At 50.3% G+C, this 21,474-nt stretch overlaps 10 protein-coding genes across 10 annotated transcripts; 4 read left to right on the forward strand and 6 right to left on the reverse strand.

The window, feature by feature from the left end:
- KY384_003315 (uncharacterized protein) lies at positions 1-3,101 on the forward strand (the record flags this gene model as incomplete). Its single annotated transcript, XM_044811833.1, has 3 exons — positions 1-97; positions 152-1,961; positions 2,012-3,101. The coding sequence occupies 3 exons, from the start codon at positions 1-3 to the stop codon at positions 3,099-3,101; spliced, it is 2,997 nt and encodes a 998-aa protein (XP_044670966.1).
- A 1,045-nt stretch (positions 3,102-4,146) lies between these two features.
- On the reverse strand, positions 4,147-6,039 carry KY384_003316 (uncharacterized protein; the record flags this gene model as incomplete). The annotated part of the gene is made up of 1 exon (XM_044811834.1): positions 4,147-6,039. The coding sequence occupies one exon, from the start codon at positions 6,037-6,039 to the stop codon at positions 4,147-4,149; it is 1,893 nt and encodes a 630-aa protein (XP_044670967.1).
- A 677-nt stretch (positions 6,040-6,716) lies between these two features.
- Positions 6,717-7,827, reverse strand: KY384_003317 (uncharacterized protein; the record flags this gene model as incomplete). The annotated part of the gene is made up of 3 exons (XM_044811835.1): positions 6,717-6,730; positions 6,786-7,395; positions 7,531-7,827. 3 exons carry the CDS (start codon positions 7,825-7,827, stop codon positions 6,717-6,719), a joined length of 921 nt encoding a protein of 306 aa, XP_044670968.1.
- Positions 7,828-7,989: 162 nt separating this feature from the next.
- KY384_003318 (uncharacterized protein) lies at positions 7,990-9,857 on the forward strand (the record flags this gene model as incomplete). Its single annotated transcript, XM_044811836.1, has 3 exons — positions 7,990-8,162; positions 8,467-9,086; positions 9,142-9,857. 3 exons carry the CDS (start codon positions 7,990-7,992, stop codon positions 9,855-9,857), a joined length of 1,509 nt encoding a protein of 502 aa, XP_044670969.1.
- A 76-nt stretch (positions 9,858-9,933) lies between these two features.
- KY384_003319 (uncharacterized protein) lies at positions 9,934-10,452 on the reverse strand (the record flags this gene model as incomplete). Its single annotated transcript, XM_044811837.1, has 2 exons — positions 9,934-10,338; positions 10,399-10,452. The coding sequence occupies 2 exons, from the start codon at positions 10,450-10,452 to the stop codon at positions 9,934-9,936; spliced, it is 459 nt and encodes a 152-aa protein (XP_044670970.1).
- Positions 10,453-10,673: 221 nt separating this feature from the next.
- KY384_003320 (uncharacterized protein) lies at positions 10,674-11,792 on the forward strand (the record flags this gene model as incomplete). The annotated part of the gene is made up of 1 exon (XM_044811838.1): positions 10,674-11,792. One exon carries the CDS (start codon positions 10,674-10,676, stop codon positions 11,790-11,792), a length of 1,119 nt encoding a protein of 372 aa, XP_044670971.1.
- Positions 11,793-11,884: 92 nt separating this feature from the next.
- On the reverse strand, positions 11,885-13,125 carry KRR1 (ribosomal RNA assembly protein krr1; the record flags this gene model as incomplete). Its single annotated transcript, XM_044811839.1, has 2 exons — positions 11,885-13,012; positions 13,066-13,125. 2 exons carry the CDS (start codon positions 13,123-13,125, stop codon positions 11,885-11,887), a joined length of 1,188 nt encoding a protein of 395 aa, XP_044670972.1.
- Positions 13,126-13,469: 344 nt separating this feature from the next.
- On the reverse strand, positions 13,470-14,185 carry KY384_003322 (uncharacterized protein; the record flags this gene model as incomplete). The annotated part of the gene is made up of 2 exons (XM_044811840.1): positions 13,470-13,668; positions 14,103-14,185. The coding sequence occupies 2 exons, from the start codon at positions 14,183-14,185 to the stop codon at positions 13,470-13,472; spliced, it is 282 nt and encodes a 93-aa protein (XP_044670973.1).
- A 3,144-nt stretch (positions 14,186-17,329) lies between these two features.
- Positions 17,330-18,240, reverse strand: PUP2 (proteasome component pup2; the record flags this gene model as incomplete). The annotated part of the gene is made up of 4 exons (XM_044811841.1): positions 17,330-17,606; positions 17,677-18,099; positions 18,154-18,166; positions 18,216-18,240. 4 exons carry the CDS (start codon positions 18,238-18,240, stop codon positions 17,330-17,332), a joined length of 738 nt encoding a protein of 245 aa, XP_044670974.1.
- Positions 18,241-18,551: 311 nt separating this feature from the next.
- On the forward strand, positions 18,552-21,472 carry KY384_003324 (uncharacterized protein; the record flags this gene model as incomplete). The annotated part of the gene is made up of 3 exons (XM_044811842.1): positions 18,552-18,933; positions 18,986-20,982; positions 21,074-21,472. The coding sequence occupies 3 exons, from the start codon at positions 18,552-18,554 to the stop codon at positions 21,470-21,472; spliced, it is 2,778 nt and encodes a 925-aa protein (XP_044670975.1).
- Positions 21,473-21,474: the final 2 nt, after the last annotated feature.

A 21,474-nucleotide genomic window follows, 5' to 3' on the forward strand; every position in this document is an offset into this window, starting at 1 on the left:
ATGCCAATGCCTACGGCGATGCAGGAGCCTATGTCAGAAGCGAACAAGGTTGCTAATGCATTGAAAGCGCGGAAACGGACCAAGACTGGCTGCTTGAGTGAGCTTTCCTGCCCATGAATTACAAATGCTTTCACAGCTAACCGTTTCATAGCATGTCGCAAGAGACGGATCAAGTGCGGCGAAGAGCGCCCAACTTGCAAAAATTGCACCAAGTCAAAACGAGAATGCGAGGGCTACATTCCACGGGTTATCTTCAAGGAGCCCGCTGGTGGGTCAGGCGTGCCACTGCAAGGTCCCTATTATGCGCAACCAGGCTATGGCGGCGTAGATTCGGCCAACTTCTACGGTATGGCCTCGGGGGGCTCTGCAGACACTGCCTCTTACCCTGCAATTGCCCCACGTCCGTCGTTCAATGCTGGCCACCCGGGCTATGGACAGCTCAGTAACGGTGCATACTGGACCCCGGGCGATAGTTCAGCATTTGGGTATATGAATCAGCCATACTCAGCAGCGTCAACTGCACATGCGATCCCGTACTCATTGCCTCCTCCGATCGATACATATAGCACAGCAACAAGTTATGCGTACCCTCATGTGACCGCGGATGCAGGTACACCTCTCCCTTCACATACGTCTAGTACCAGCAACGGCGTTAATTCTACACCTGTTCAGAGCGCGATGCCAACATGGCCTTACAGTCCGGCGTCAACCATTTCCCACGCAACGCAGCCCACACAAACCCCTACACAATCTAACTTCAACCAAGCTGATATTTTTCAGCCGCAAAACCCCCACCCTCCACTCTGGGCGAGCCAGCAATATACAATGGAAGCCCACATAAACCATGTACAACTTTCAGATAGATATTTGCAGCCGATACAAGACTCGGCGCAGGACTTTATTAATGACCAAGTGCAATTCTCTAATCAAACTTACGGTGCAGATGTTCAACCGATTGCCGTTAAAGAGGAACCAGAAGATGACTGGTTTGATGTGGAATCAGACGACGAAACGCAAGCCGCAAAGGTAGATAAAGAGCACGCTGAGATCGGCGTCCTCTTACACAATAATGCATCTCAGAATAACGGTGACAGTAGGTCGTTGACCAGCTACCTAAACGAGCCAAATATTCTCTCGACATACAACCCCGCTTACGCAGCATCTCCCCTCAAGGACCCACAGACGGCCCGCATTTTTTGCCATTTTATTACTTCGACTGGACCTACACTTCATGTTTGTGAGAGGCATCCATCGAATCCTAGTGTCATATTCTCCGGACGCCCAGTCCCAAAGCCCCAGCAGGCGCTGTGGTCGTACACGCTACCAATGCTGGCATTACACCACCAAGGTCTTCTCCATGCAATGCTTGCTATATCAAGTCTTCATATTGCAAAACTTCAACAAACATCGCCCACACCATCTCTTCGTCATTATCATTACGCTCTACGACGTGTTGCGAAGGCTCTTGGCGATTGCAAGAAGCGGCGTGAGCCAGCCACGCTGGCAGCTACCTTGCTATTGGGCTACTATGAGGTTACTACTGCAGAGCATAATAAGTGGAACAGCCATCTTTCAGGTGCAAGGGAGCTGGTTATGGATATCCCTTACGCAAGGATGTCTAAGAAAGTGGAAGCTTACCGGCGCAAGCAGGACGCCGACGAGGCTGAGCAGAGGGCCGTATGCGGCGACACTTTTTTGCCAGACACCGCGGCTAGAAAGTACAAAGATATCTGCATCTTGAACGACAAGCGACTCGACAAGGGCCTACTCAGCACTATCATGGGTTGGGATGTTAGACCAGATAAAGCTGGGAAGATCCTCAATGGTGAAATGGGCAGCCCGGAGCCGGGAGAGACAGTTTCACAGAAGGATGTCGACGAGTACGAAACCCAAGTTGACCTCTTCTGGTGGTACGCCAAGCAAGACACGTACCAAAGCATCATTAGCGGCAACCGACTCTTGTGAGTATCCAATGTATAAGTCAATGAGATTCATAGCTGACTTGATCCAGGCTGTCTTATGAAAGATGGGCTCATGTGCCTCCAAGGGCTCCAATTGGAAGACCTGATGCGGTTCATGGAACCATGGATCATCTTCACCTTCTCATGGCACGCCTAGCGGACTTCGCCGGCAAGGATCTCTCCCGCAAGAAGCGTGCTCACATCGAGGCCGAAAGGGCGGCGAAAGCAGCCCGCAATTCTCCACCCTCCTCGAGCAGCACAAGCCCTACTCGTCCGCCGCCCATGTACGGCATGATTCCGGATCCAGGCCCCGTCCGTGTTCCCACCGGCTTCTCCCAGGCCGAGCACGACAAGCTCTACACCTCTCCCACAAATGCTGATTCCCAGCCGTTGGACATCGCCTTTGCCGAAGCGCAAACAGAATGGACCTCCATCGCGCACGCCTTCGACGTCCTGTTCTCGGCCCTAGGTCCATCCTACGAGCCACTCTCCGCTGAACACATGACTCCCCTCTCCACCCCTTTTGGGCCGGCCATGTACTACCGCTCCTACGGCATCGCCTGCGTTCTTTGCCTCTACTACTGCGGCCGCATCATTCTTACCCGCGTGCACCCCTCCATGCCTCCAGCAGCCATGGTAGCTTCAGGGGTCGCAGCCCCACACACCGCCTCCTACGCCAACACCATCGGCCGAATCTGCGCCGGTATCCAACCCGTCAGTAACACTGCCCCTCTCGTCCCCCACCACGGCGCCGCCCTCATGGACGTTTGCATGGGCCTTTTCCACGCCGGCATCCAATATCGTGACCCAGCGCAACGAGGCTGGATGATCACCAAACTTCGCGACGTGGCGCGTCTCACGGGTTGGCAGACCTCGTCGCTAATCGCGAGCGGGTGCGAGAGGGCCTGGATGCATTTTGCGGATTTAGGAAAGGGGCCGCCGTATGAGCGGACGATGAATAAGGGGGCTAAAGACGATAGAGTTGCTGGGCGGAGCAGGGATCCCAGCCATTTGATGGGCGAGCCGAAGGATAATAATGATAGGAGGTTTGTGAAGGTTAATGCGGGGACAAGGGTTTACTGGGCGATGGGGATATTGAGTATGGAGGAGGATATGAAGGAGATGAATCTGGGAGAGTGAATGGCCTTTTTTTTGCTATGTAATGTTGGCTTGAGGAGCTGGAAAAAGCGATGTGTAAGATGGGTGCGGTGCTTTCTTTCGGGCTCTTCGCTTCGATATTTGGCTTTAGCTGATTGACCTTTTGTATGACTAGATGAGGTGGGTGGTTTGCTTTGCTTGCGGGCTTGGGGATGAAAATGTTTGTACGATGTGTGGGATGATATGATGATTGATGCCGTGTCGGAAAAAAAGATGTACTATTTACCATAAATGAAAGACTAGAGGGAATCCGAGTTGAGAAGGAATGTCGAGATTGACTGTGAAGAAAGGTCCATCGCTCATTTCATTGTACGTGCTGGTGTTTACTGGATGTGCTCCCATCTGCCTGGGGAACCTAATGAAAGACTTCTCTTCGTTCGCAGTAACCGGGATTTCCTACTTCTCATGTTTCTACTCGCATGCACTAGGATTATGCATAGCTTGTTCGGGTCATTTAGTTGAATAGGGACACTTCGCAAGTCGCATTGAGATGGGAAACTGAGCAAACAAGAAGGATATGGAGATTGTGCTCCTTGAAAATGGTCCATGAACTCCAGTTTTCATCTCTACATATTGAATTCGACAATGCCCTGTTAAGAGGGGATGTCTACTTCCTCGCTTGCTTCTTTCTTTGATCTATTTATTTGCAGCGTTCCGATGTGCATACCTTCGTTTCGTTGTCCTCGTAATAGCGTTGAGATTTACTTTTGACGGTCTGCCTCTTCCGCCTCCTGGCCTTGCCTGCTTTTTTGTAGAGATAACGGCTTTTTGAACCCTCGGCCTAGATCATGGTGGCCGCGAACGCAAAGTTGAAACACCGAATCTGCCAGATTTTAGATACTAAGGAAGTGAAAAGTGGTGCCAATTCTGATACTCGGTCGCTATGGTGGAATTTCAGAGATGTGCGATATGATGGATGTAAATATGATGAAAAATTGCGGCCTTGGAAGCCGTTGCGGATGATAAGACAGATGAGATAGAAAGGCGGATGAGTATGAAAGACGACTTATGAACGGCTTTTAAGCCTTTAATTTCTCAACGGAGAAGGCTGAATTACGTTGTTCATGCGTGGCATGGTGCCGTTTGTTTTAGGCTCGTCGTTGTTGTAGGCATGACCGTTGATAAGTAGACTTGATCCTGGTACCGCTTTTGCCAGATCAGGGATGCCCATGCCGTCGAAAAGGTCGTATATGGCATCTGATTTGTGGAAGTCGTTGTCAACGATATTCACTAAATACCAGGTATCCATGATTTCGCCGATCAATTTCCGGCTTATGCTTTCGTGGTCATGGCAATGGGCCCAATCCGAGCCGAGTTTGAAGGCCTCATCCTTCCAGGCTAGGAAGCTGACGGTTTCAACGATTGTTGGCTGCACAATTTCCTTGCCGGGGAAGACACCCCAAGTCACGGCGTTTGGACCGTCGCTTGGGGCGTTGCTCCTCAGATCATTGTTCTTCGTGACGGCGTAGTATGTCATGTTCTCATTGGCTTCGATACGGTCGCATAGCTCGTCGATAAGATATGGAGGAATGAGCAGCTCCAGGTAGGCCTTTTGGTACACATAGCCTCCCTTGGGACCCCAGCCGTGAATAGGATGTGTGGACTCGAGACCATTGACGGCGGGTTGGGAAGTCAGCGTCAAAAGTCCTCTCTTGTTCAGGTCAATGAGTTTGTCCTTGATAGGAATGGTTTCGCTCGTTGTGGTTGTTTCACTCCAAGGGAGGGTTTTCAATTCTCCATTCAAGAAGCGGATGAAAACTTGCGCGACATCTTTTATACTCTCTGGCCTGCCCCAGAGCTCGATATTCTGTTGGTTGGTGCCTCTCAATCCAATATCATACTGATCCAACTCGCCGAATGCAGGAGAACGTGCGTCGCCCCATCTTCCGTTGGGAAATTCGTCCCAATGCTGGGTTCGTGCGACGTAGGACTTGTTCCGGTTGCTCCAGAAGATCGGTCGAACATCTTCCTCTCTTCGATTTAAGCCAAGCGATTGTCTCCAAGGTAGTGATCTGGTGTTGGGAGTGCCATCCTTTGGAAGTAAGTCTAATTCTTCCAGAACCATACGAGTCGCCTTCTCCAGGTTCATGGTATAGAAATGTAGCTGCAAGATCCCAGCATCGATTATTTTTCGGCACATATCAGCGACTAAGTCCTTGCCAACTTCTCTCACGGCATTATCGTCATTCTTGATTGGATCCAGGGCCTTCGTCCATTCTGGGGGTATCCGAGCCTCCATATGGTTTGCCCTCCTGAGAAACGCAGCATGTGTTTGGATTGGCATAATACCAGGGACAATGGGCACATCAATACCATATTCCCTAACTGTTTTCACCCAATCCAAGAAGTTGTCAACATCGTAGAACATCTGGGTTATGATATGGGTTCCACCAGCGTCAACTTTCTCTTTCAGATGCTCCATAAGGATCTTCTGATCTTTCTGATCCTCGCTACCCTCGGGATACCCGGCCACACCAATATCGAAGTGATTGCCATAATTTTTCTTGATGTATGTTACTAGATCCTTAGCATATCTGAATCCACCCTCTTTCGCGATCCACTTCTCATTTTCCCTCGGTGGATCTCCCCGAAGAGCCAATATGTTTGTGCAACCTGCCTTGTAGGCTGTGTCCAGGGCGTCGTCGACCTTGCTGACCGCCATGTCCGTACATGTGAGGTGCATATTGGTCTCGAGACCAAAGTAAGTCTGTGCAAGGTTGACCATCTCGCACGTGAGGTCTGACCTCACGCCTCCAGCGCCCCATGTTACATCGATGAAGGCTGGCCCCCAGTCATGCATACGATTGATGCGGTCATAGAGATTCTGGACCCCCTGGGCAGTCTTTGGTGGGAAATATTCAAAGGAGAAGACCGGTTGCCCAGTCTTTTGGGCTTCACGAAGCTTGTCTGAAATATGCATGATGACGAAAGATGAAAGAAGGTGAGAACAAGAGATTTACGAAGCTGCTCTGATCTGCTCTTGTAAGAAAGTAGACTCTCAAACGGTCACCTGGAGGGATTCCATGGTGGAGTATGTTGGGGGACCGGAGTAGGTAGTACTTGAGTCTCAAGTAAGGCTTGCACGGGATTTGATGCAGGGAGACCTGTGTTCCTAGACGATGTGCTATCCTATATAGCGTACACGGGCCCAACGATCGGCCTGATCTCGCGACATCAATCACACTCAGTCGCCTTCTTTCTAGTCGGTAAGGGTCAATTACTCATTGCAGGATTTCGATTCAAAGTTGAGGCTTGACTAAGAGGAAGGCTTCGGTGATGCAGACTGTGTGCTTGCTAGCAGAGGGTGGAAGGTCGTGCAGATGAGGAGAAAGGGTGATTGGGAGGATGGTGGTAGTTCTTTAAGAATAATGGTTGTTGAACGTCAAAATTCCAAGCGGACCGCCTCCGCAGATCCCCCACAAACGGCGCACTGGGCTGATGGCGGGGTCATAAGCGGTCATTGTCATGACGTGCTGCGAATAGAAATTTGATTACATGTTCATCCCATTCGATTACCCTGGATAGAGGCGTAATTTGGACATACATAACCGTCTTGGAATATGTAGCGTACCTTCGATACTGCTCTACCCGACGAGTCTAGTACATATATGCTGTAATGCATTAAATACATGCAAATGAAGGCGCTGTGGCAGGCTGGAAACGAACATCTGTGGCCGTCACTGATCATTCCATCATCCTTAAAAGCCAAATCCTGATATGTGGTCGTTAAATTCGTAGGTCTAAAGGTCCTCGTTAGTGCCAAATCCTGGCTACGAATCCAACTTCGAAGGAGCATCCTCACCAGATCAGTCCAGCCCCCGCCGCCAAACTTGACATCGCTCTTGCCCTTATTCATAAAGCCAAGATTGGTATACATGCCCGTCAATTGTTCATGCGATATCAGAGCAATCCTATCTGCGATCCCGCTGCTTTCCATCCTTGACAGGTAGCTCTTGAATAAGACCTTCCCCAAACCCCGTCCTTGAAAAGCTGGTAAGATTCCAAATGAATGTATGCAAATTGTTCTTCCGGCTTCGTGATGACCCCTCCCATCTATCGGCCCGTCTGGGCGCTCCATGGAGGCATCTGTGACCCCAGGAGCAGAGGTCTTGGTCGCAATCACCATTCCAACGAGCGTCTGTTTGCGTGAGGCCTGTGCGGAATAAGCCGGACGGGCATGTTCGTAGGTGGGAACGGAGGACAGATCTTGATCGCTAGTCATAGTGGAGAAAAGACCAAGAGCCAGCTCGGGCGCGACACTGAGACGGTATTCGAACTGATCAATGTAAGCTGCCCATTGTGACTTGGATGACTGCGGATTCGGCGTCGATCAACAGCCCTGGACATATTATCTGTCAAAGGCTACGCAATCACGACGTGGAGAGGACGCAGTCGCGTGAAACCAGCGTACCTTATCTCTTGTACAGCGCTCTTGTGGAGGAAAGATTGCATCTTCTAGTGCGATGCAGCTTTCCAGATTCGAGAAACTCAGAGTCTGCACATATGGATGGAGTTCATTTCTCCCGTCGGCCTTTGCACGGCCTTCTCGTAGTAGTTGCATGCTCAGATGCCTCTCATCTCGGTGTATGGTGAATTCCTTAAAGTTATCGTCCCTTAATGCCGTCTCCTCGTTGTCCTCTGGCCGAGGGGTCTTTGACTCAGGACTTGCAACGACAGGACTCGAGCTTAGGTTGAGATCTCGCGGCATTTATGCGTTTGATGTGGAACTTTCCAGGATCCATGGGTGTTATCAGAAGGTAGAACGATCACGTGCTGCAAGATCTTTGGGTGGCCATCTCGCCGGCGCTAAGAACGAACATGAGATCGACGCGAGGAAACCTTCGACGTGTTTCACACAGTGTTCTTTGAGATGGTTGGATACCGAGTCATGAAAGTCTGGAAGGAAAAGTCTCTCGGCAATGGGATGTTGCAAAAAAGCTGGCTCGTCATGTTGCCCGGCGATAGCGTTGCTCCACACGTGTATAAATCGACGAGCCGGATGAAGGCAGCAAATTCTTACGCAACCTTCTCAACACACTTCAAGTAACACTTGAGACTCTCTAGCCTGCGCCTTCAGCTGTGCCGACCATACCTATGGCATGAGTGTCTGACTAAATGCTTGTTTCTAGCTGTTTCCACAGCTGCGAAGCATGTTATACAATCGACTAAAGTCATATACCTTCAATTTACCTCAACGATAACAGGAACATTTTCATACCCTATATGCTTTAAATTCTTCATAGCCTAAACAAAATCAACGCTGATACACATCTATCTTACTTGACAAGTGCCCGCAGCATGTAGGTTTGCTCGCGGTAACTCGCAGCCATCACTGACTTTGACACAGGCAAGTCACAGTAGCTATTACTGGTGGCACCTCCGATGGCGACATCCTCCTCATCGAAGTTGAGCCAAGCTCGACCATTACAGTTCTCAAAGAACGCATAGAGTTTCAGACCGCCATCCCTCCATCCCAGCAAGTACTTCGCTACAATGACACGCAGCTCGAAGACGAGAATAAGACACTTGAACAGTGCAGTATCGGCCCTGACGCATTTCTCGCTGTCTCCGCACGAAGGCCACCCCAACAAGGGAGAGCCCAGCCTGGAGCAAGCAGAGCTGGACAGTCACAGAATCGTCAGCGCGCTCCTGGAGAAAGTCAGGCACCGGATCTAAATAATCCAGAAATGCTTCGTCAAATGTACCTTACCAGTCCAGTGCATCTTAACAGCTTAAGGCAACAAATTCCTATGTTGGCAGATGTGATCAACCAACCCGATCGGTGGCGTCAGCTGTGTGAAGAGTTACAGAAGCATCAGAGGGAAGTTGAAGAGCAGAACAGGCGAGACGAGGAGCTGATGGCAAACGACCCTATGGGTATTGAGGCCCAGACCCGCATGGCAGAAATCATTCGGTTGAAGGCAGTGGATGAGAACTGGGAATACACGCGAGAGCATCATCCAGAACGTAAGTGTTCACGCACAGCTTTTCATTGCTGATGTGGTTCTAACATATCCTGCAGTCCTTGCGAGAGTGACTATGCTTTACATACCAGTCGAAGTAAATGGGCAGAAAGTGAAAGCGTTCGTTGACTCCGGTGCCCAGACAACAATCATGTCTCCAGACTGCGCTGAACGCTGTGGCATAATGCGGCTTGTGAACACACGCATGGCTGGTATAGCTCGTGGTGTAGGTACTGCGAAAATCTTGGGCCGGGTTGGCTCAGCACAGATCAAGATCGGCTCAAGCTTCGTAGCTTGCTCTTTTACAGTGATGGAGGGTAAAGATGTGGAAATGCTTTTGGGATTGGATATGTTGAAGAGCTTCCAAGCCTGTATTGACCTCCAGAAGAACGTACTCAGGATCCAAAATGACGAAGTGGCGTTCCTTGGAGAGGCAGATATTCCAGGGACGGAGGAACAGAGAGCAGATGAACCTGTCATTGAAGGGGAAGATGGGACGAAAATTGGAGGAATCACAGGCACTATTAAGGAGGAAGGCTCGTCGACTAGTAAAGCTGCTCAAAACAGGGCTGGACCATCATCCGCGCACGGCGGTGCGTCGCAACCAGCAGCAGCAGCAGGACAAGCATCCGCATCTATTTCACAATCTGCGTCGTTTCCGGAGGCGCACATTTCACAGCTAGTGGACATGGGGATGGGACGCACAGAAGCAATCCAAGCACTGACGCTCGCTGGAGGCAATGTGGATATAGCAGCCAGCCTTGTATTCAGCTGAAGAAAGGACAGCCTCTGAAGCTTCGATTGGCCTATACTTACAAGTACAAAGTCCACACAAATTCCACACTTCTGCCTCATTTTATGTAGAATTGATACTGCGTCCCCATCCACATCAAACTCGTAACGCTCACCAGTATGGGACCAGCCAGCCCTCTTCCCCACTTCGCGGTGCCAAAGACCAGCCACTCGCTACTAAAGTGCAAGAACGCAACAACGTAGGTTAGGACCGCCAATTGGTAAAGCGCAGGGTCGTGAATGTTGTAGGCTGCGTAAAGACGAACGAGCTTGGCGACGAAAGTCCAGGTCCCGAAAAGACGGGATTGGAGGGGCGTCACTTGAATGTCTTCTGCACGGGGCGAGCTCTTGTCTTTGGTAGCAGTGGAGGCGTTCGTGGCAGATGGGGCGAGAGCGTAGACTTGAGCAGTCATCGAGGTCGTGAGGAAGGACTGGATTGTGTTGAAGAGGCTGACGAAGGCGATCTGGGAAATATTAGGAGGCTGTATTTGAGGGGGGCTTGAACAGAGGAAAATGAGACTGACGAAAAGAAGCCAGTATGGCAGGTAGCCATCGGCTTCAGGGAGGTAGGAGGCCATTCTTGAGGTGTACAGTCAGAGTAAAGAGTTCCCTGCTCACGCGTTCTTCTATTTACGGCTCCCTAGCACGCCTAGCTTGCCCACTTGACGGCTCCAAAGTCTCCGCCAGGTACGCGACGCGGAGGCTGAAAGCTTGATCGAGGCTCCATAAATATAAGCCCAATCCCTCGATCACCATGAGACTCCCTACCAATTGTGAGAAAGGCTACGTCTCGTGCATCATGTCAGAAAAGCTGAATGCACTGCCGTTCATTGCGAAGCCGCTGGCTGCTGCTCCTCCCATAATCACCTCCCTCCTCATCATCATTGGCGGAATTGTCCTCACAGCATGGCTCTTCTCTGTTGCTAGACTGATAGCTTCGCTCTTCATACTATCGGGCAAAAAGGTACAATCTGCACTCCTCAGCCCATTTCCTCAACTGACTTACAACCTCCAGCTCTCCTCCTTCGGCTCCCCCTCCAAAACCTGGGCCGTCATCTCCGGTGCCTCCGATGGCCTCGGACGCGAATACTCCCTCCAACTCGCTCGCGCGGGCTTCAACGTCCTGCTCCTCTCCCGCACAGAAAGCAAGCTCTCCGCTCTCGCCACCGACATCACCAAGAAATACAACACCAAAACCTCCATCTTCGCCATCGACTTCGCGGACACTGCTAACACCAAGGCCTGGGACGCACTGAAATCGCACATCGAAGCCACCACCGGCAACGGCAGGGGCGGGGGCGGGGGTGTTGTCAGCATCCTCATCAACAACGTCGGCGTCTCCCACAGCATCCCCGTCCCCTTCGCCCTCACGCCCCCACAAGAAATCGAAAACATCATAAATGTCAATTGCCTCTCTACCCTGCGCCTCACGCAGCTCCTCCTCCCCGGCATGCTCGCCCAGAAAAACGGACTGATACTGACCATGGGCTCTTTCGCCGGAACCCTCCCCACGCCTCTCCTCGCCACTTACTCCGGCTCCAAAGCCTTCCTGCAACAATGGTCTTCCGCCCTCTCTGCCGAAGTGGCGGACCAGGGGGTGACCGTGCACTTGGTGCAGAGCTACCTCGTGGCTACGGCGATGAGTAAGATTAGGAGGACGAGCGCGATGGTCCCCGGGCCAAGGGAGTATGTGAGGAGTGTGCTGGGTAAAGTGGGGAGGACGGGGGGTGCGCAGGGGTGGAGCGCGAGTGGAACGCCTTGGTGGACGCATGCAGTTATGGAGTGGGGGATTGTGAAGACTGTGGGAGTGGGGAGTGGGGTGGCCTTGTGGATTAATAAGAGGATGCATGAGGGGATAAGGGAGCGGGCGTTGAGAAAGATGAGGAGGGAGAAGGAGGCAGGGAAGAAGGGGCAGTGATGGGTGCGTATGGGGCGACGTGGTTTATGGATGTAGTGAGGTTGTTGGCTGAAGATATGGAAACTCGAATTGGGCCTCATAGCCACATTTCCTCAGGGCTCTTCGATCATTTCCCCATCATGACTCCGCTCTTTCTTTCGCTTCTTCACTTTCTTTTCGACGCCGTCCACACCATTCTTTTTCTCTTTGTTTTTCCGCTTCTTATCCCCCTCTTCTACACTATCTACACCATCTTCCTGCTTTTTATCCCTCTTTCGTTTCTTTTCTTTCAGCGACACTCCACCATCCTCCGATATCTCCGTCGCCCTCTCTTCCCGCTTCTTTTTCTTTTTCTTCTCCCGCTCCTCCCCATTTTCAGCCGGCGGCACATACTCACTCTCCTTAGCCGCCTTCTTTTCCTTAATTTTCTCCCTCTGCTTCTCGTCCCTCTTCTCCCGCTCTTTCCTCTCTTTCGCCGCCTTCCCCAGAAAGAACTCCCCGCTCTCGATCTGCTTATCCACCTTACTCTGCTCAGGCGGGGGCGGAAACGGCGTATACACTTTCTTCGACTTATCCGTCACCTTGAAAGGTTTCCTCCTCTTATTCAAACTCCGCTTTTTGAAATGCGGGAGAAATCTATCCCAATTCTCCTCTCTCAATGTAGGATCTGCAGCAAGCTCGCGTTTGATCAGGAGCTCTTTGATGTGGTAAATTGGGTGGATGTTCGCCATACAGTCTTCGACCACCCGGCGTACTTCTTTCAGACCTTTGAAGGGGCCCATGGCTGCGACTGTGTTGCCTTGGACAAGGATATAACATTTTGTGAGGAGCTCGAGGGCTTTGAGCGTGGAGCCGTTGGGGCCGAGGATGCGTTGGCGGCGCTTGACGAAGCGATCTTTGTTCCGGACTAGATTTCTGATCTTGATCACATCTGCAGCTGTGTCATCTTCGTTCATGATTTTTACGGCTTGTGGTGCTGGCACGCTGCGAGCGAGGAGCTTCAATAGGTCCCGCGCTTTCATTATGGCGGCGGGGTCAAAGGTTTTTCGCGTTGTGCGCACGGTCATGGAACCCTCGATTAAGTCGAGTGTGCAAGATATGTGGTGCGTGGCGAGGGAGCGGGTTATGAGGGGCCATGCTTCTTTGAGGTAGATCTCACGATATTTGGGGAAAAGGATTAGGAAGGATGATTCTTCGGTGAAGGTGCCACCTCTGTTGTCTTCGGCGGTAAAGTCGTCGATCTGGTGGTCACGGTGAGCATTTTCAGAGATATGAGGGGTCTCGTCAAGAGTACCTTCCATTTGTCGACATCTTCAGTGTCCCATGGTTTGTCAACATTATGATTGCTCGGCATCTTGACGTACGGGCTCTGTATAAGTTGATCGTGGGAATTGCTGGTGTCTAGGAAGTTTCTTAGCGTCGTCACCTGATCTTCATCTGATGCAGCTTTCCGCCTTAGCGGTCGATTTCCGGTAAGGATCCGTTGAGAGAACAGGGGTTCCACGTGAAGATAAGGACGTTGGGCGTGAAGCTTTGAGCTCTAAGGCAGCTTAACTTAAATGCTATCCACTACTTCTCCTTACTTCGGTCCGTCAATAATACTCGACAGCTTGCGGCTTGGGGAGAAAGAACCAATCGCTTGTTTCTAACCGCCAGAATTGTGGCTCATGCACAGCGGATCACATGTGTCACACGCAACTAGTTGGGCTGGGAGCTGCGGAGATTGGCTGATGAACTGGAAGTACTGGACGGTGACGCCGCCAGTAGGCAGGAGAACAAGATAAATCTCGCTGTTGGCAGTGACAAATAAGCCGAGCAAATGAAGTCCTCTACAATAGAGTAAACGAGGTCTCGCAGCTCCTGTCTTTCCAGCGATTCTTCTCTCAGCTTGCTTGTTCTAGGAGACATTCTTCGAGTGAGGTCAAGATAAGGTAGGCACGTGGCAATCATCCGGATGGCGAATTGTGGCTCGGCCATCCTTGCCTAGGGTGACGGACTGCTGGGTCGTTCCTCGACTTCATCTCATTCCCTTTCCAGTCCTCATTGCGCTCAAAGGCCGTTGTATTTGCTATTCGTCTCTTCATCATCTAACCGACGCTGCCCTGCTTCAATACAAATCAAATCTATCGTGCTTGCGACTCTTACTTGCTTTTCACGACCTGAATCCGGCAGGTAGGGAAGTTCCTGAGCGAGGTGTGAGACTCTCGATAGATACACTTCCTCAAAGCATATCTATCTGTAGTGCATCTTTCCCTCAACCTGGCTTTCGTCCAATGCAAACATAACTGACAGTGTTAATGACATCCGTTCCCAACGGTACAAGATACTCACACTGGGAAGTACGCTTTCAAAGCTGGATTAATGGCGTCTCGAACAGCTCGGTTCACGAGGTCGTCCACTTCCTGAATACTCATGTGAAGACGTCTGGTGAATGGAGCGATGGCTAACGACCTCAACGCTTGTTCAACATTTGCCCGGTTGGCATTGCCAATCCGTCGTTGTCGATTATCTGCAACCGATAGGTGTCAGCTATCTAGTCATACCAACGTGGAATGCAGTGACGGTGGGTCAGTGGGCGCACCACTTGACCATCCACATAGTGGAAATTGTATCATCCGACTCTCAATGCCCACAAAACCAGCAGCCGTAAACAATTGTTGGAGCCTCAAGGGGGCCCTAAGATCCTTGATACCGCTGAGGGAACTGATATACTTGCTACTCCATTGACGAAGAGCATGTTGTTCCGTGAGACTGCCATTGTCTGACTGGCACATGTGATAACCTTCGACCATCTGAGCCCATCCACCCGGCCTCAGCACCCTTCTCGAATGTCAGCTCAGATGACCTTGAGATAGGCAAGTGTTGCATCACCTCTTGATATCATGAAGGTATGTATTCCATCTCGTCGCGTTGATTCCTCCCCCAACCATTCTCGAATGCACAAGATCGAAGGTGTTTGGGCCAAACGTAAAGGTCTTGTTGAGGTCATCAAGCTGTACAGTAAGTCAGCATAAAGATACTAAAATTACCAATCGTAACCGTCGCTCGGTTGCAGGCATCAAGGTTTGTTCTCAGCATGCTAAAGACGAAGGCGTCCGACCGCGTTTCATGGTGCTTACCTGCGGCCAAAAGTTCTCTGGGGTATCATCTGGCTTGAGATGAGGAGAGATATCGACTCCGGTGACCTGATGAATGGTCAATTGCCTGTGTGAACAGCATCATCTTATATCTTACCTCACTCCCAGGATATGCCTCGGCTACCTCGTTGGCCCAAGCAGCTGCTCCATATCCACAGTCTAGAATTTTCCGTGGGTTGATGATTGGTGGAAAGATAAGTCGATCGTCGAATATGATGTTGAAGACTTCGTGTTGGTGCAATAATCTATCAGCTTCTTCCTGCTATAATTTAGCACGTGACGAAAAGGTTCTCGCTAGGTCAAGTCACCTCGTCAACTGGTACAAGGTGAATGTTGTTCTCGATCGAATGGACTTGGTATTCTCGACCATGGATCTCGACCGTCTCGAGGTATCTCTCATCAACTTCAATAGTGTCATCTTGTGGGTTCCTACTAATCTTTCAGCTGGTATCCCTATATCGATGCTTATTACCTACGCCATTCATGATCGTTTTCGGAAGATCCACGCAATCGCACAAAACTTGTGACGTCTCAAGCTAGCATTGATCAACCGGTTTGACACAGAACACTCTTGCTGAGAAAATCATGTAGGCCTCAGTAACGGGCGTCTGAACCTTGGCTATTTTGGCCGGGAGGTCATTGTAGAGTCACCACTGAATCACCGAGGCTTTCGATGATTGTTTGCATGAGCAGGAAACCTAACTGTGATTCCCCCGTATGTCCGGTGGAAAGGCTATGTTTAGCGGGTACTAATCCTGGCCTTTCGGTATGAATCTCAAAGGATCTTCTGATTGCAGGGTTTTGGATCCCTTCCTTCTGGTGTCAAGCGACGGATGCTGCGGTCTTGGAATCTACAGACTTTGGAGGCAATGTTGCATCCCACGACTATGATGCCAATGGCCACGGTTTGCAGTCGGACGGACTGCGGAGATCCAAGGACATCCGCACAATGCATTGAAGATCCCCGGGAGGTCTCAAGTCGTGTTGGACGGGACCATTAGAGCCCAGGGCATAGTGAACACTAGACGACACTAGGCGGCACACCGCAAAAGGGCCTCCAAGTTAGGGTCTTTGGCTAGGGCTGCAATCCCGCTGCTGCTGGCTTCGATAGCATAGTTCGCCCGTCATCGTGGTACCGGAAGTACATGGGATGCTGGCTGCTCGGCTTGGCTGGTGTAGCGCTTGCCAGCGAACGAAGTGTGCTCTATGCCGTATTAGGACAATGTTCATGGGCTGCTCAGCTTGCGAAGTTGAAAGCCAGACAAATGCACGACTAAAGCCGAGGGAACCTTGTACTAATTTACGTAGGCTTTTACCGCATGTACCGACCATCCTCCTTGCGGTCTGGTAGCCACGCAGCTGCAAGGATGCGGCGTGTCTACCCTTTCGCCTTGCAGCCTCGATTCCAGTTCCATGGCACCGGGTCAATACTCCTGCGGCTTGTACCCTGAACCGACCTGCTGGAAATCGGCTGATGATTGACCCACTGATCAACTACTGCCCGTTGCGTCGTGCCCCTGAACAAGGCAATTGCCGAATGAGATACCTCTCGCCGTTTCTGGCCCGGTACGCAATTGCCCTTGATCGCCATCAAATAATATGCGCCGATCCTAGGATGTCAGAGCAATTACTCAATTGATGAACGCATATCAAACTCATTGCTCGGCTGACTCAATTCAGTGTGCAAAATGGGCCCAATCATCTGCCTCGCCCTCTACCGATTCTTTTCGCCCAGTCTCAGCGTCTAGCAGCTCCTGCATCGATGCAAGTTTACAACATTCACCTTGAAATGGTACCAAATGATAAAGTTTAGCAGGCAAAGCTTCTGAAGGAAGCATTTCTCGGGTCTTCTCCCTCATATTTATACAGTCTCACGGAGATTCGAGACTATCAGCTCTGCAACGACTGCTCACTTCGTGCTTTCGCATATGCATAGATAAACAGACCTATCGGGCACGAACTGCACAATACTTACCCGAAAACACCCCGAGTAGTTCAGTCAAGAGAAGCCAATGTCATCAGCAAGCTTGACTCGCTTCCTTAGCTCGTTTCTGGTAAGCATGCCACGTGGCAATGCATCCAAGATTCCCAAAATCCCCCCCTCATGAAGGTCAGTGAAGCTTGTTACTCTCAAGATCAGCTTATAAGCTCCAGACCCTTTCTGTGCCACACCAAAGGCAATATATGCATGGGCTAGCAATTACGGTCAACGGCATGGAAACATTCAACCAATCAACAGTCACTTGATATTTTGATTTGAATGACTGTACTATCATCAGAATACTTTCTCGAAAATACTGCTCGCAACCGGACCTGACTCAGGAGCTCGATGCAGATTATTGCCTGGAGGTGTACATCTTCTGCACCGGGAAGATAGTGGTCGCTAGCTCAGGACATCACAATTGAATCTAACTATCTCTACTAATTTGATGGTAACCTTTCGACTACTTTTTTCATCTCCTCATCCTCGTAGATTCTGAAGCCTTTATCCTTTGTCACACTTGCCAGCTGCACGTTCTTACTATCCAGCTTCTCTTCCATCACTTGCTTTAGCGTCTTCAGCACCAATACCTCGGCCTCTTCTAACGTTAAAGATTTGTGAAATTCGTTCTGAAGCTCTGCCTGTGCTCCTTCGCTACCTGACCCTATAGCCTTCGCGTCATATCGATAGAACGTCCCTGACGGCTCTGCATGGTACCTTTCCCTAGCATCAGCATTTTCGCCTACGTATGCATCTTGCAGACATAGGAATGGGAATTATCACTCACAATTGTGGCCCATCAGCATCCACGCCGGCTACTAACAAAGCAACCCCAAACGGCCTGCTCATCACACTCTCTTCTCCTTCAGCACCCTCCCCAAACCTCAAAGCCAAATCACATATCGCTTGCGTACAGCTTTCCACTCCCAACTTTTCATTGTAATTGAAATGATGGCTCTGGCTTTCTACTCTTGCGTGTTCAATCATTGACCTGGCATCAGCTTGCAATCCGCTCATCGCACACCCGATGTGCCGGTCTATCTCAACGATCTTTTCGACTGAGGAGGTCTCGAGGAGGGTGGATGTGACACGTTTCTCTACGCCTAGAAGGACGCCGTGTGAGGTGGCTATTCCGATGGCTGTGGATCCGAGCTTGATGGCCTCGAGAGAGTATTCAACTTGAAAAAGGCGGCCTTCGGGGGAAAATGTGCTGCAGAGATATTAGGATCAAAATGCTGAGCATCAATGAAATGAGGAGTCGTACTTGATCCCCCGGTCTGAAAGTCATTAGCCTGTGTAAAGTGGTAGGGGAAGAATGCGCCCTACCATATTCCGACCTTGCTATGAACATGGTGGACTTGTTTAGGTGAAAGGAATTGTGGTAATTCAACTGCTAGACTTTCAGTCGGCTGAAAAGAAACTATTTGGCAAGAAACTTTTGCTGATCACGCCGTACTTGAGCAAGAATAATCATACGCAACTTCAAGGTACCTGGAGCTTCAAGCTTTCACCGCCGGTGCCCGGCTCAGCTTTGAGCTTGGCGCTAAGCCCACCAGACGCGTTTAGTGATTCGATGTGCATGGGAACAATCAAAGAAAGAAGTACGACCACAAGAAGAGCCAAAGGATACCCCGTGATGCAATCAGAAGAGAGTAGCTGAAAATGTCAAACACTACCACTGCGCGTGCCCCATCCCAGAACGATCGTGGCACGACAGCTTCATTTCTCCGAAGACGCCCCACATCACGCGCTGCGAGACCTCCCTCGAGCGAAGTAGCCCCAGACGACTCGGCTAGCAATGTATCCCATCGAAGAGCACCATCAGGTCAGGGTCGACCAAATGGTATATCGAAGACAATCAATGAAAGAACGACAAGCAAGACGCAGACTACAAGAAGAGACACTGTTCAGATACGAACGCGAAGTCCGCCCAAAAGCTCTTTTGATGGCTTGGATGCAGGTAAAGTGGGAGATATTCTACGAAAAGAACCGCAATCAAGCCCGAGGTCTGTCCCTGCGGCTAAGAAAGAGAAGCAAGCCCTAAGTGAGAACCAATACCGGAGCGCAATGGCCATGAACTGACCATCCAATTGTAGAACCTTGGAAACCATCGGCCTGTCTTATACCTCCAAATAAGGCTCCATTAGCCCCCCGCATTTCAGTACCTCCACTATCCTCGCTTGTACCTGACTCGCTCGAACCGGAGCCATTGAAACGGCTGACGGCTGAGAAGCAAGAGGCTGCCATTCTGGATGACCTTCTCTTCGTATTTATGGGATATGAAGGCCAATACATTCGATTCGAAAGATATGATCCGTCAGCCGAGAAGCAACGGTTGGCTGGCCCAAGCTATAAGATTTCGCCAGGATTAGATCCAAGCTTGAGGGATTTAGCCACCTCTGTACTCAAAATGGCGACATATTACAAGGCGCTGGAAGCTTTTGTGGAAGTTCAGAGTCGAGATGAATTCGGGATGATCAACCACGCTTTGTGTGCTTCGATATCAAAATATCTGAAAGAGTATATGACCTTTATTGCTCAGCTCGAGCATCAACTAATCACTAATCCTTCATTCTCATTGCATCAGCTACACCTGCACACGTTGAAGATGAGTCATGTAATGTTTCAATTGTATGCATTAGCTCAGGAGATACTCAAGAAGAACGCCTTGCTAGAAGAAGATCTAGATGACTCCGTCGATGGCCTGGATGATGTAGATAATATCATCGAGCAGCTTCGTGACGGAGGCGATTTGATGCCTGGGACAATGGGAAAGAAGATTTGCAAAGGAGGCAACATTCTGAGGCTCTTGACCGAGCGCCTATCACACATGTCTGGGGATCCTGCTGCACGTGAAGTGCTCCAGAGTCTTGTCAGGGATGCGAGTCGTCCATACATGAAGATGCTCAACGAGTGGCTACACCACGGAGGTATCAAGGATCCCCATGCTGAGTTCTTGATCAAAGAGCAGCAGAGTATCAAGCGAGAAAGGCTGGAAGAAGACTACACTGACGAATACTGGGAGAAAAGGTACACAATTCGAGACAATGGTGTCCCTCCACAACTTGAGGCTGTCAAAGACAAAGTCTTATTGGCAGGAAAGTACCTGAACGTCGTCCGGGAATGCGGTGGCGTAGATATCAGCAAGGAGGTGAAGGACGTACCAAGAAGCTTTGATGACCCGGCTTTTCTTGATAATGTCAACGCAGCATATGCACATGCCAATTCTTCATTGCTCAATCTTCTTCTCACAACACATTCATTATCAGACCGGCTCCGCTCAATGAAACACTACTTCTTTCTCGACCGGTCTGACTTCTTCACCTACTTCCTCGATCTTAGTACGTCAGAACTAAAGAAGCCTTGGAGACTGGTCAACGTTGGAAAGTTGCAGTCTCTTCTCGATCTTGTGCTTCGACAGCCGGGAACGGTAGCTGCACACGATCAGTTCAAAGAAGATGTCAGGATACACATGAACGACGTAGGTCTGACCCAACTAGTGATGCGTGTTGTGAATGTCAAGGGCTTTGACGAAGCAATGGCACAAGACGACTCTGCTGTTGATAAATACCGCACGCCAGCCACGACAGGCAAGGACAAAGCGGATGAAGAAAACAAGATGACCGGATTTGAAGCCCTGGAATTCAGGTTTTCGGTTCCCTTTCCACTTTCTCTTGTAATAAGCAGCAAGACTGTTTTTCGCTACCAGATCCTGTTTCGATACCTCCTCTCTTTACGGCACCTGGAGGATCTACTCGTCAATAGCTGGCAAGATCATAACAAGGTCCTGAGCTGGACTCATCGTACCGGCGACCGCAAACTTGAGATGTGGAAGCGGAAAGCGTGGACGCTGAGGGCGAGAATGCTAGCATTCGTACAGCAGACGACGTATTACTGTACTTCAGAAGTAATAGAACCCAATTGGCATGCTTTAATGGCACGGGTGAATGGTGAGGAGCCTACTACTGGTAGCAAAGGCTCTGGTGGACCACCCAAACCTTCTAGGACGGTTGATGAGCTTATGGAAGATCATGTCGACTTCTTGGACACCTGCCTCAAAGAGTGCATGCTTATGAATTCCAAATTACTTAAGGTATGTCTGATGCCCTTAAATCACATCTCGATGACTTCCCAGCTTCCCTCGCTCCTGTTCTCATAAGTGACCGGCACTCACGCCTCTACAGATCCACAGCAAATTGACCTCCGTCTGCCATTTATTTGCAACCTACACCTCTAGCTTAACCCGCACTCTCTTCATCATTCCCCCTTCACCTTCCTCAACCACGACTACTTCACTCACAAAACAGCCACCGCTCCTCAACACCACCGCGCACAAGACTCATCTCGCCCAGATCTACGGCTCTCGCCCTATCCCATCCGAACAGACCATTCCGGCTCCACCAAAGAAACTTGACGATTTATACGACTTGCTCGGAAAATATGAGCAGAATTTTGAGCACCACCTGAGATTGTTGCTGGATGCATTGGACTACTATGCTGCTACTGAGACAGTAGCGCTGGGAAGGTTATGCGCGGTGCTGGGGAGTGCTATAAGTGGTAAGGAGGAGGAGAGGGCGTTTTGAGC

This window comes from Bacidia gigantensis, assembly GCF_019456465.1.
Source record: "Bacidia gigantensis strain McMullin 20006 chromosome Unknown contig_180, whole genome shotgun sequence".
In the NCBI taxonomy this organism is placed as follows: domain Eukaryota; kingdom Fungi; phylum Ascomycota; class Lecanoromycetes; order Lecanorales; family Ramalinaceae; genus Bacidia; species Bacidia gigantensis.